Below are 15,017 nucleotides of genomic sequence, written 5' to 3' on the forward strand. Positions count from 1 at the left end.
CATGGATTAAATGAATGTCACAACTGATCCCTTTCCTTAAGCACACCATTTACACGCATACGCTTGATTTTCAGAACCTACAAACATGTTGGACGTCCGGGCTATTATTTGGTTGGAGAACTACCTGCAGGTATGTGCTATATTAACTAAATTAAAGATTTGTTGTAAATAATACACTTCTGCTGTTTCTAAGAAAATAACAGTATGAGATCCAGATTCATTACCTCTAGAATTTAAAGGGCTTAGTTGGTGTCTTTGGGTATCCAGTTCCTACTTTTTTTTGTTTTACTCCTACTCCCCACCCTTTACCTCTAAACTCTTTTATTGCCTCTTCCTGATGGACAGCCTTGAACTGTGGACTTCCCTTGTTTGACCATAGCATCCACAGTAATCGTTTAAAGGAGCCTCCCTTAAACCATGGAGCAGGAGACAGTAAGCTTATGAAGTGTTATACGTGTGGCACATTCTCCATCATGCCCTGCACATCAAATGTTGGTTCCTTGATACTGGACCTGTAAAGAGCTATATGTGCCTGCTACATGTACCATCTATCTTGTGAGTTTGGTATGCCTTACCCATCTAAAGGCCCTCAACCGTTTAAAATGGATCTTCTGGTGTAGCTGGTTTATTTCCTTTTGCTATTGGAGCTGGTTATTTTAACCATAATTTGTATTTTGATCCTTGACTGCAACAGTGTGTGTGCATATATATAGATAAATAGATGCTCTAAGAGATGCGGTTAGAGCATAATGATCATATGTATACAACCTAGTCACCTGACACAGATATAGATGGGAAATAACCCAGACAAGACATGTTTTCTTAAGGCCACTTTGAACATTTGAAAATGCATCTGGCACTGTGGTGCTTGGGCATCACAGCAGCTAAACTATTAATTCAGGATGGAACTGAAGACTGTTCTATTTGGTCTCAGCCTGTAATACTGAAGTTTGTCCTATTTCTATCTGTTCAAATCTGATGCATCACCTAGCGTTCTAAGGAGAGAAAGAACGCGTTTACCCTAAAATAGTCATCAGTCTTTTATTGAGCAGTGGTGATAATTGGCAAGTCTGTCTTCCAGTGACAACAGAGCAGCACTTTTTGGTTTGGGCCTTACTATTCCACAGTCTTTCTCTCTGTGCCCTAACTTGGCACAAGGTCTGTGCTAGATCATCTTCTTGGGCTCTTATGCCCTGGGATTGCATCACTCTTTCTCTATTTCGCACTGGGCTTGCCTGGCATGTGCTGCCCTTTATTTCGTTCTGGTGTCTGTGTAGTCCCCAACCTTTTAGCTCTGTTCAGCTCCTAGTCTCTTATGTGGAGTGTTCTTGCAGGCACGTTGCCTGATTAGTCCTTGGTGCAGTAGGGGAGCCCTTCTCATGGTTTTATGTTTGTCTCTTCTGCTGCCTTTCAGAATTACTTGTGACTTTAGAAAGAATAGCATTTTTTTTTCGATGATTCTAGCTTGCCTTGAACAATGAAAGTTTTCCTTCAGCTCTATTCACCTGGTATTTCTTTTTAGCTAAATTTGGATTTCTCCTAAAATGTTGCTCTCCTATTTGTTGTTCTGTGCCCAACCATATTTTATTTGGGTTCTAGGTTGGATCCCATCTCTTGCCCTAGTGTGTGTCTGTCCTTCAAGCTGTTGAATACCTCTTGCCCTTCCATCCTGTCAGTGCGTACATGAAGCTCTGTTTATTATTTTGTTCTTTTACAGACTTGGCAGTCCACCATCCTTGTAGTTTCCCACGACAGGAATTTCCTGAATGCTGTAGCCACTGACATCATCCACTTGCACTCTCAGCGCCTAGAAACGTACCGTGGAGACTTTGAAAACTTCATGAAGATCAAAGAAGAACGTCTAAAGAACCAGCAGCGCGAATTTGAAGCTCAGCATCAGTACAGAGAGCACATCCAGGTACAGAGTCTTTGGGGCTACAAGCTGGCATTGAAAGGTCTGATTAATTGTGCCCTGTAATTACACTGTTATAGTTTATTCACTCCTAAATACACTGCTGTAAGCTGAGTAAGTTGCATGTTTGAGACTGGCTCAATCACTGCTTGGTTTCTTCTGCTACCAAACTTGCAGCACGTATCAACATGCATGATGTTCGGTCATGTTGATATTAATTCTGCCCTTCCTGCACACCACAATATTGTAAATTAGTGTGTCCCTGTTTTAGGTACTTAACCTAAAATTTCAAATGCCACCTCTGCAGCATGTTTGAAGTTAGAGGCTCCATATCATTTACTCTTCAGTAACAATCTGTTTTCTGGTCTACTGTACGCTTGCTAGAGAGACTTTTGACCCCCACCACAGAATGCAGTTTCCTGATATGATTTGGCAGCTGGTCAAGGTGTCCCATTTGGAGGCCTCTGGTTTTAATCTCTTGCAGTCAATGTTAAGCAGCATTCATTTTGCAATCTTAACTTTTTTGGGGAGGCCAAAAAATGGTGAACTGTAGAGAAGGCTTAATTAAGGCCCCAATGTCTACATTTAATTAGTTAATTGTCTCTGTTCAGTTCCAGTGGATATTCTTCCACTTTGCTAAACATCGTAGAGAAGGTTTGAGTATGAAGTCTGATTTACACTGTGAGGAAATACTTCTTGCTGTAGACAAGGTTCTGGGTATCTTTGATAATACTTCCTTCGCCATCATCTTCACACTAGTGCTTAAAATACATTCATTAACCATCTCATAACTTTTGCTGTCATTTTCTGGCATATTCTATCTATATTGGGAATCCCCAGAAATCCTAAATAGCAGTAAAATGGGCATAAGCCTCAACAACAGTGTTGATTTAGTAGCACATGTACCTCATTTGAGGCAACACAAACTTCTTCTAGTGGATCGGAAGTGCTGAGCACTCCAGTCCCTTTAGATGCCGCTACAGTTCATATTTTAAAGCACAACTGTGTAGAATATTAATTTAGAAGTGAGCCTCGGACCATGAAGGAGGGGGGTTCTGGTGAATATATGAGAGATGCTAATGCTGGATAACTGGAGTTGCAGTTTAGTAACTAATTTCTTCTCAAGCATTGGATCTTTGATATATTTGACATACTTGAGTCAGAACAGCAAGCAGTACATCACATTTGAATAAGGCGGGAAGCAGGCTAAGCTTTACCGGCTGATTGCGAGAAACTGTCTGCCCAACTGCTAAGTTGATGGCTGCGTTCGAGGAAGTAGTGATTGGCGAAAATGACCCTGATTTTCGACATAGCAGCACAGCGAATGTCTTGTTACGACCCACTAGTATTATGTACAGTAGTTTGTCAACGTGCTACTTGTAGAATATGTCCTCTCTCTGCCCAGGAGTGGACACTCCACCTTACTGTGGCAAAAGGAGATGCTGGCTCATAGCCAACTTGCTGTGCCCTGTTTGGATAGTGTCTGGCCTCTTTCTGACTAGCTGAAGGACATTAACAGCTGGTCCTATATTTGTACATCCTGTGCTTTGGCTGTGTTGAATTTAATGCACCTGTGGACATCCACCGAGTGCAAAGCTTTTGTTGCTGATGTGGAAGGAATTGTGAGATTAGTAAATTGACGTACACACATAACAAAATCCGACTTGGGCTTGAGTAATACCAGGTAGCTAAGGTCGCACATGAACTGTAATAGAAGAAATAGTCTATATAAAAATGTGTCTCTGTAAACTGGAATATTTAGGTATGACAACCAGAAATGTAAAAACCATATAATAGAAAAAAGCTGTACCATACATCAGACGAAGTGAACTACTATACTTGTCAATCACTTGGTCTCAAAACACAATGAAAATGACATTATGGACTATTTTTGACTTGCACCAAAAGATGCCTTTCATCTTTGTTCATCACTCATAGTTATATCAAATATATTTTTGAAATACCATTGAGGGAACACATAACAGTGTGTTTTTGATCAGGCTCAACCATTAGGATAACTGCAGAAATGAATAAACAACAAAGTAGACAGGCTTCAACGTGGAGCCAAATTTTTTTCATAAAAAGATGCATTCACGCCGAGTGAGGCACTGAGGTAAGAAATGACTATTGTGCAGGTACGCAGAGCAGGAAACGCAGGAAGTGTACCTTGAAATGGGCAGTCAGAGGCCAAAACATTCATTGTTCAGCTTTCTCGCTGGCATACTGCTGAATGGGGTGACATCAATTGAGAGTACCACTTTGTCTGTATAAATTGTATATCCAATTCATTATAACTCTTCTCCTCCCTCCCCCACATCCCCCCATCCCCACACACAGCAGACTGCCCAACAAGCTCAAGCCTGGAGGCACTTAATAAGGCCTTCAGGTTCTGTTCAGACTATCTCGGCTCATGACTGGAGGATCACTTTTTGTGAGAATGGAGATGGGTAGGGTGTGTAAACAACACATACAGTGATATGTGATTTGTGGTGATCTTGGGAGCATGTAATACCAACCTCCTTATGTATGCTGTTATATATATATATATATATATATATATATATATATATATATATATATATATATATATATAAAAATCCTTAATGTAAGCATTTTTTTTCCCAGTCACTATAACCAGAGAATGCACACAGCTCTGACCGGTGTAGAGTAAAAATGTCTTTCTAATGTTCACATTTACGGGTCAGAAGGACAAACCTATTAACATTTAGGGTCACTATGCACATGTATGCAAATGGTGTCACAACCCTGAAGAATGCCCGGGATAAATGTTAGACCTTAACAACGGGGAAACACTCAACACTGTGCAATATAGCTTTCAAAATCCTGTGTTTTTAATTTGTGATGGGGAGTGTGAATACGTTGATTGAATTACTCCAATACACTAACTTTAAAGTGATGCCTACAGGACCAGAAGAAGCTTCAAATGAAGGATAATCACTATTTCATGACGGAGGGGTCCGCTGATTATGCATGTCACCTCAGTGAGTGAGGGCCTTCATTTTCTTTTTAGGAAATACCCCTAGATAAATCTGTGTTTTCAGCATCCTTACAGCTCATGAAAGTGGAGTTCAGTTTGTGATCTAGTAACATTGGGAGGGTGAGCTGAAACTCGCTATCCCTCTGACTCCCTTTCCTTCGTATAAGACTCTCTCATACACGACATGCAGTTGAAGTCTGAGCTATGGTGGCCTCTAGGGGTAGTAGAGAGCTCAGCACTTCCCCGTCTTTGGCTGAAGTTCGGGTTGTTTCATTTGAGGTGGTTGTGCTACTAAACAAACACTGCTGTTGAGGCCTACAGACGTTTACACTGTTTACTGCTATGTAAAGTTACAGGGGGATTCACAGCCTGACAGGGAATGATTCAACCATGCAAATATAAGAAAAATCTAGTGCTGGATAAGACAAAACTTCAAAGCTAATTAGTGAGTGCTGGAAAGTGCTGCTCTGATGAGTACAACTTGAATGTGTTGTGACACTGTTTTCAGGGACTGATGTGATCTTGCTCCACCTTTTTCTCTCTTAGATATTCATTGACCGTTTCCGATACAATGCCAATCGAGCGTCTCAGGTCCAGAGCAAACTAAAACTACTGGAAAAGCTGTGAGTACGTTCTCTTTTCCCTTATGTCAAAACTGTGCGGACCTTTCACTCTTATTCTAGTGCAGCAAGAACATTGATGATACCAAAGCGTTTCAACATTTTGCAGGTATTTGTGCTGTCTTGTGCCTGCATTGGAATGACTTGACTATACATCTTTAAATATACTGTGGTTCGACATGTAATTGTTTTTTTTTTAAGTTCATAATATTTTATTGGGATTTATATATAGACAATAAACAAGGACAATATAAAAAATATTACTTTAGGGCCTAAATACCTAAATATATGTCAATAAATTATCGAAGGCATATATAAATTACAATAGGTAAATAGAAATTACATATTCATATGAAACCTAAAAAAGGGAAGGAAGGAAAGGGGTAATTACAAAATCAGAGCATTAAATCTTAATGGCGCTACTATAACAAAAGGTACATTCATTGAATATATATTCAAGCCAAAACGACAAATTATCCATACATTACTTAATAGATAAATATACATCAACAGGTAACCAAAACGATTGAAAAGAGATCGAATTATGAAGAATCCCCTTGAAAGATAGTTGAGCACCTTTTCTCGTAAAAAGAACCCATGACCACCATGCATTAACAGATAATAAAGAACTATCTTTCCAACAATAAGTAATAGATTTCAATGCTGCTGAAATTAGAAAATTGAAAAGTTTACTTTCTAAAACATTTACATTTTGTGATAATATAATAGATTTGCATAATAACACTCTCCTTGAATTTTTTAAATCCTTGTTATAATATCTCAAACTTCGAACCAGAACTTAAGAACTAAAGGACACTCAAATAACATAAGGTGCAACGTACCAGGTTGTAATTTACAATGCCAACATTCTGCAGAAGGAAGACGTTTAGCATGGAATAAACGTAATGGGGTCCATTACCGATTAAGTAAAATATAAGAATTAGTTTGGTTAAGTGATACAGGTAGCCAACCAGATATACCACTAAGCCATATATCTTGCCATGTGTCAATAGATAAAGAAAGTGACAGCTCTTTATTCCAAAAAATTGAAAACATATATATATTGCTACCAAGAGTATTTGATAACTTTTTATATAGAATAGAAACACCATGAGGTGAAGTAGAAACAGTTTGAATGTATATTGATAAATCAGCTGCAACATTAGAGGGAATAGCATCTGGGAAATAATCTAAAATTGAATTGCACAAATATTGGTATTTAATGATATTGGATTGAGATCAACCAAATCTGGATTGTAAAGATTCAAACGCAATGAATGTATTATTGGTATATACATGTTTAAGATACAAAATACCCGCTTTGATCCATGAAGACCAAAAATTTACATTTCTATTCAATTTGATGACATTACTATACCAAAGTGAAATATCTTCAGTATTATTCATGGGAGAAAGAAAAATTAAGTCTAAATCATGAAACATAATTTTAGTAGATTTAATAATAACTGCTTTATGAAAAAATGATGCAGTATTAGACATTGTTATGAAAGAAGGAAGTGGGAGAGGATTTACTAATGATTTCTCAATAGATAGCCAAGCAGGTGGGTTATTTAAAAATGAATGATTAAACCATAGTGAACTTTGTTTTAAAATAAAGGCTTTATGGTATAGAAAAAAGTCAGGGATACTAAATCCAGCATTATGTTTGGGTATTTTTAATATTTTGTAACCAATACAAGGTGATTTGTTGTTCCCTAAAAACTTAGATAAAGATTTATCAACATCTTTGTAGAACTGTAATGGGAATTGAGTCGGAATCATTGCAAGGGTATAAAAGATTTTAGGCGCTATAGTCATTTTGATAGAATACAGTCTGCCCCACTATGAAAGATGCAGTGACGACCATTTATTTTTTTTATTTTTTATTTTTTTATAAAACCTTTATTGAAACTTGCAAAGTATTACATGCGCAGGCCCACAACCACAGGGGCCGGCCGCAAGCGTATCAAATGAATCAGGATGTAGAAACAAGAACACGACCGAAAAAAGCAATATCATAGATACGTCATGTGTGAGTGCGCACTGCAAAGCATAAGGATATATGAGGTTTTCGTTTTTTTTAAAGTTATGTAGAGTAGGAACGGCTGCAGGAGCAATGGCGTCACACCACATAATAAAATAAGAAGAGGTAAGGGGGGGACGTACCCCGCAGAGCAAACAGAATCAGTTGATGAACCACACAGTTGTCAAAACAATACAGTCGTCGAGGCGGACCTAGAGCAAAAACAATACGACAGCAAACAATAAAGCAGAGCACCATTCTGAAAACTCGCCCCCCAGTAACCTAAAGGCATAGTTGAGTGTAGAAGCCTTATAAGAAAGGAAAAAGGGAAAGAAAGACAGCCAACCCTACTAAAGAGGTAAAGAACCCTCCCAGAGACAGACGGAAAAAGAAGAAAGGGACCATAGAACAAAACAAACTAAAATAACAAACCCCCCCCACACCTGCCACCCTACACCACTGTAATGGCTACGGCCTACCCCACTAACAGCGTGCCTGTCGCCCAGGAACTGCCCCAAAGGAGAGGGAAAGAAAAGAGAAAGAGGAGGAGGAGAAAGCAGACACACTCCCGGACTCCCATGCCCACCGCCAACAGCAACCACCCGAAGACACAATAAAACCAATATTCAGCAATTATACAAACCAGTCACGGTAGGATAAATAACAGCCACCCAATTCCCATCACAATATAGGCACAACCCCGGCATTAAGAAAAGCTATCATATCGGAACCCAGCGATAAAGTTCAGCCCTGGCCAGTACGGTCCGTCCTAAGAGTCCTTGCCACTCGAGCCGCCATTTTGATGGAAAAGGCAGAGCGTCCATAAAAGTTCTTTGCAGCATAAGAGGATCGAAAACAGGATAAAAGTACATGGCTCGAACTAGGAAAGATGTCCAAGAACAGCGAGCATCCGAAACCATCAGCAAGTAACTCGTGGCCACATGGAAGTTTGTCCATAGAAGTGATGGGTGGCAGCAGGGTCAGGCAAAAGACACTAGTGAGAAGCACGGGCTGGCTAGCCGGCAATAGGGGACCGTCGAGAATCATAAAGCCCGGGCGATGCACAGGGACCCCGACCTCTGAGATGCCATGCATCGCTGGTACCATCTCCAGCTGGAGACCAAACGAGGTGTCGTCCTCAGGTGCCAGGATACCGTCCACTTTCACCATCAGTGTCCGGAACACAGCGACTGTGTGCGAATGGAGCGCCCCAATGGCGGCCACAACGGCCCGTAGTGATGGCGTGCCCTCCGTCCGCTCCATCTCCTCTCGGTAGGTGACAGAGCCGGGTTCGGACCCCGGAGGCCGGCTGCTCCGGAGTCACAGGCCACGTAAATCTGATCACAAATAATGGGCGCTCCTCGTCTTATAGAACACACCTTCGCCGTCAGGGAGGACCCAGCCCGTCGACCCCCACGGGGCAGAAAGGGCTCCGGGCGCCGGGCCTCCACCACAGCAGCCGGCGTGGCACGCTGGCGTGTCCCGGGTGTGGATCGTTCAAAGGATCGTTAGAAAAATCAACAATTCAGGCACTCTTCGGGAGACCGGGCTCAGTCCAGGTCTCACGGCCGATGTTGTTCAACTCCGACTCGGGTAGTCTAGAAATCGAGGCCCCGGCTTCAACACGATGTTAGGCCGAGAATAGAAACACGGCGTATCTTCGTCAGCCGATAAGGTAGAAATCTCGGGATTGCACCTCTGGAAGCAGTAGACCTTCATAGACAAGAAAATCAGGTGTGCAGACAGGATGAAAGACAGGATAATCGAGCTGTTGGCGGAGGTCGACGGAGCCGGGAGCTTATGCGGCCATCTTGATTCGTAGCGTAGCTCCTCTCCCAGTGACGACCATTTAGACGTTTTGTCTTTAATATAATTTAATATAAAATCACAATATAAAAGGATTGTTGATTTTATGGATGAAGAAAATAAAATACCAAGATATTTTAATCTACTCTTTTTCCAAATGATACCATTCATGGGAAGCATATCGGGAGTACAATATATATTTAAAGGGAAAATTCAGTTTTGTTAGTATTTAAAGTGTAACCAGAAACTGTAGAATATTTTGCTATAATGTTAATTAAAGAGGGGAAAGAGAATATAGGGTCACTAATAAATAAAAGCACATCATCCGCACATGCAAGGGTTTTAACAAGAACATCCTTAATAGTGATTCCCATAATATCATTACATTTTCTTATTGAAGAAAGGAAAGGTTCAATGCCAAGTAAAAATAAAAGTGGAGAAAGGCGACACCCTTGTCTCGTACCCCTAAAAAGAAAAAATTGATGTGAAATTGTCCATTGATATATAAACGAGCAGTAGGGGCAAAATATAGAGCTGAAATCATACGTATAAAAGACAATTGCCAATGAATTTTATCAAAAGCTTTTTCAGTATCTAAGGCTAAAATACCTGAGGGAAGCGTTAAAGTAGAACTTTGTTCAATAACGTGTAGCAAAGTTCTGGTATTATTTGCAGAGAATCTATTCTTCATAAAGCCCGATTGATCAGGGTGTATAATGGAATCTACAATAGGGCCTAATCTAGTATCGAGTATTTTTGCATATAATTTACAATCTTGATTAATTAGAGATATAGGGCGATAGTTAGATACAAGAGTGGGATCTTTATCTGGCTTTGGAAATACAAAAATTAATGCTTCAGTAAAAGAACCAGAGGTTGATCCTGTAGATCCAAAAAACGAAAAAAGTTGAAATAAAAAAGGTAAAAGGTGTGATTGAAATTCTTTGTAAAATTCTGCTGGTATCCCATCCGGACCAGGAGTTTTATTATTTTTAAGGGATTTTATGGCGGATAAAATTTCATCCTTGGTGATGGGAGTATCAAGTCCATTTTTATCAGATTGTGAAATCTTGGGTAAACCACAAGAAGCTAAAAAGGAATCCATCAAAGAATCATCATGAAAATCAGGCTTATTATATAATTTGGAATAGAAATTCAAAAATTAATTAACAATATCGTTGTGAGAAAAAGCAATTTTACCATGAGGACCATGAATTGAATTGATTTGAGTTTTGTCCTTTTTTTATGCGTTGATAATTAGCTAAGAGAATCATTGGAGGTAATAAAATTTGTTCATTTTTCGCAATTTGTTTTTGTAGATCTTTAATGTTCGCATTAAAGGTTTAGTTATCAAGTGCCATAATGTAGATCGTTACCCCCCTAAAATAAGCTTTAAACGCATCCCATCTGTTAATCATAGAGGTAGAACCTTCTGGATTAAATAAAAAATAGTCTTTAATGGCTGTTGAAAGTTTTGGTTTGTTCTTTTCATTTAACACTACACCAGTGTTAATTCGCCATCTAGACTGTTTGATATATTTTGATTCTAAATTCAAAACCAAGGAAATCGGAGCATGGTCTGAGACATCAATGTTACCAATTTGAAGATCTTTTACTGAATTAATTAAAGGCCTGGAAATTAATAAGCAATCAATTCGAGAATGGAAGTTGAGGGCTGGAAAAAAAAGTAAAACTTTTTTCTGTGGGAAAATGTATTCTCCAATTATCTACAAATTTAGTGGTTTGAATAAAGGCTTTGAACGCAATATACACTTTAGAAGGGTGAAATTTAGTAAGACAGAGTCTATCTAATAAAGGGTCAGAAATAACATTAAAATCACCTCCAACAATTAAAGGAACATTTCCAACTTTTAAGACCTCTGTAGTGACATTGGACCAAAAAATAGGATCATCTGCAGTAGGACCTTAAAGATTTAGTAAAAATAAGAATGAATCATGAACTTTAATTTTAGCGAATATATATCTGCCATCTTCATCTGAATTTTTACTTATAATTCGACAGTGTAATTTTTTTGCAAAAAGATTAGCCACACCATTTTTCTTACCATTAACTGGAGAGGAGACAATCATATCAACCCATTTCTTTTTCATATAATCTAAAATGTTGTTGTCTATATGAGTCTCTTGAATAAAACAAATGTCAGCTTTACAACTTTCTTTTAACTGGATGGCGCAAAAATTTAACATTTAATGACACAACTTTAAGATTAAGAACATTAGCCATAGTAGAGGAGAGGATAAAAGAAGTCAAGAAGAGAGATGTAAGAGAAAGGAAAGCAAAGGAGAAATAGGATGAGAAAAAAGATGAGAAAAAAGTAGCTCCGTAGCAAGCCAAAGGAAAGAAGAAATGAAAAAAATGGAAAAAATGACAAACAGAAGACATAAATGTGAAACGCACACATGGTCTACAAGCATGGCCGGAACCGCTGGAGCCCAATATAAGAAAATCTTAGTAACCTGTCAGAAAAGGCATAACTGGTAGAACTCAAGTAGTAGAGTCATTAGTGTCCATTGAATGTTGAGACTGTTGATCTATAAAATGCTTTAAATCTTCAGGACGCTGAAAAGATTTAGAGAAATTATCCTTCCATATGCGCATCGTCGATGGATCAAAAAGTCCATATTTGAAGCCAAGACGTCGGAGTTGAGGACGAAGAGCTGTGAATGCTTGCGAATTGAGACAGTTTTTTTGGCAAAATCTTGATTATGAAAATTTTATTTCCATTAACCATCAGTGAAGGAATTTCTTGTGCTGCTTTTCTGATTAAAACCAAATGATGGTGACTGAGAACCTTAAAGATCATTTGACGCGGTTTGGTGTGATGAGGGTTACGATGGGAGGAAATTTGATTTGCAAAAGACCAGGGATCAAATTTTCCAAATACAATCTGCAGTTAGCTCCCTCGACATCTTCAGGTAAAATAAAAATGCGAAGATATTATTGCCTGTTGCGATTTTCCATATCTAACAATAGGAGAAATGTTTGCCACTAGAGGAATAAAAGTGTCAATTTTTGCCTTAATATCTTGAATTTTAATTGAATTGTCTGATATTTTCATTGACAAACTTGCCATTTCCTTGCGTACATTTTTGACTTCTGACGCAATGGTCTCTGTATTAACGGGCAGAGCCTGAATTTCTTCTAAAATTAAGGATAAGGCAGGTTCAGATGACTCCACAACTTTTAATTTAATAGGAGGTGGGAAAAATTGCTACCTCCTCTTATTATTAATAGGAGCTTTATTTCCATTTTCTTTGAGAAGAAAATTAAAATATAAATAGCAGAAGTAATTTAATCCCAAATGCAGCAAAATACTGTGGCGATGACTGAAAAATAGCTGGTGCAGCAGCTAAAATGGGCTGTGGGCGTGGCTAGGCCCAAGCCAGGCCCTCTCTCAGCAGTACACTCCATCCTCCGGACAGAGAAACTCGGCTGTACCTCAGAGTTGGACTGGGTGCAGGAAACGGGCAGTGAAAAGAACGTCTTCCAGTGCCCCAAATCGCAGGAATTTGCTGCACAGTACAGGTAGGCACTTCACATATGTACCGACCTCCTTCTAGACGATTTATAGACCGGAATCGTCGTTAGTTACAAAAACGGGTGAAAAACGCGCTAGAGCAGGAGCGGGGCGGCCATCTTGAATTGAGCACTCGCGTGTCTCATGTAATTGATTTATTGATTTAACAGTTATGTATAAGCACTCAGCACTGGCCTGCGCACCAAGACGACGCTGAGAGTCACGAGTACTACCAACACACAAACTCTCACAAGCCACACACCTCAACGGGGCACCTTCCCACACCCAAAGTGGTTGGCATCTAGCCCCACTTAAGCCATCGCCACATTTATGTGTGATGCTGCCCTCACCCTCTGGTCGACATCGAGGCACGGTATCTGATCAGAGTATGGATCCACTCATAAAAAATCTAGCCCTCTATCAGCCTTCAAGCCTAAAGTCACATCTCGGCCCCAAACACACTTCAAAACTGAAGGCCTTGTCAGCATCTCAGCCACATTCGGCACCAAAAACTCTGTCTGCCCCGAGACCAGCTTCGACGGCTGGATCCAAAGACTTTGACAGGCCCATCCTCACAGCTTCACCGTTAGCTTAACTAGAGACAACACTGTCATCAGCCACCCCCAGATGGTAAAGAGTTCTGCTGGCCTTAACTCTGGCTTGCCTTTGAGAGCAATCCTGCACCTGATCCCTGGTCGGACTCTTGGCTCCTGCACCGGAAAAAGGTACTGATTGACAAGGCCACCAGCCATCCACAACCCCTTCTTCCCTTCACCTAGACGTCACTGTTGTTCTTTTGGGCACAGGTAGTCCTAGTCCTTACTCTGCCATAGAAAGGACTTTGATGCCCCACTCCACCTTCACCCTACTTGATTTCCCACGGGAATACTATGACATAGTACCCTCAGGGGTATCCTGACCTTGAGTTGGTCCTAGTCGAGGCTTCCACCAGAAATTACACCACTGCATACCATAGGGCATCTTATGTGCAGTGGCCTCCCACAAAGTAGACTTGCACACCATTGCTGAGGATTACGACTTCCTGGTAGAGAGACTCTTCAGGACAGAGCGTTTGATCCAATTCTTCCCCAGGCTCAGGGGCATGCTTAAGACTGCCCCTGATACCTTCAAAGAGCCTGTCCTACTCCGGATGGAGAAGTACAAACTTTCTCCCTCCAACCCCTTCTACATCGGAGGACTTATGGTTTTTTTTCTCTGCTGGGAAGAGATCACATCAGATCGATGGGTTCTTTCCATCATAGAGCATGGCTACTTCCTCATGCTCCCCTCAACCCCAACAAACATCTAACCTCACAGACACACCCTCAGCCTGGAACTCATCGCCTTCTTCAAGAGGAGGTTCAGGTGTTCATCCTCAAGGGTGCCATAGAGCTAATACCACTGCATCTTCATGCATGGAGATGTACGCATCACCAGAATGGACTGGTCCCCAAGGCCCAAACTAGATTTCAGTCCCCATAACAAGTGCATTCTCTCAGAACACTTACACATGACTACTCCGCAGTATTTCATCCTGTTGTTAGGCGACTTCATGATGGCACTCGATCTGAAGGACGCCTACTTCCGCATGTTTATTCAACCTGCTCACCACCGATACTGCTGCTTCATGCCAAGTGGCCAGCATTATCATTTCAAAGTTCTGCCATTCAGCATCGCTACACACCCAACGTCGTTCAGCAAATGCCTGGCTGTGGTAGCCACACCCCTCAGAATGGGTGGGGCATTCACATGTTCCCCTGTCTTAACTATTGGCTGATCAAGAGCGCAGGCAAGCAGCGGTGCCTGGCACACACCCAGGACATGATTTTCTTCTTCACAAGTTGGGATTTACCAAACATTTTGCCAAATTATATCTCCATTCCCTTCTGATTCAACCCTTCTTTAGAACCATTCTCAGATCAGTCACCAGCAAAGCTTACCCTAGCCAACCCAGAACGCAAACGTTCCAACAGCTGCTCCCTCTTTTTCAGTCATGTCGTCCGCTCACAGTCAGAAAAGTGATGCCTCTTTAGGCATGATGGCCTCCTGCATAGACATTGCCCCATGCCAGATTGCATATGCGACCTCCCCAGCTGTACCTATTGGCCAATAGGTACAG

General features: G+C 40.6%; 1 protein-coding gene across 1 annotated transcript in view; it reads left to right on the forward strand.

Moving 5' to 3' along the window:
• Positions 1 to 15,017, forward strand: part of ABCF3 (ATP binding cassette subfamily F member 3) — a 117,459-nt gene that overhangs the window by 44,067 nt on the left and 58,375 nt on the right. The window contains exons 12-14 of the mRNA XM_078667090.1: positions 75 to 130; positions 1,718 to 1,918; positions 5,457 to 5,533. Coding sequence (XP_078523216.1) covers positions 75 to 130; positions 1,718 to 1,918; positions 5,457 to 5,533 — 334 coding nt within the window. The remainder of the gene's footprint in view (positions 1 to 74; positions 131 to 1,717; positions 1,919 to 5,456; positions 5,534 to 15,017) is intronic.

This window comes from Lissotriton helveticus, chromosome 11 (genome assembly GCF_964261635.1).
Source record: "Lissotriton helveticus chromosome 11, aLisHel1.1, whole genome shotgun sequence".
Taxonomy (NCBI): domain Eukaryota; kingdom Metazoa; phylum Chordata; class Amphibia; order Caudata; family Salamandridae; genus Lissotriton; species Lissotriton helveticus.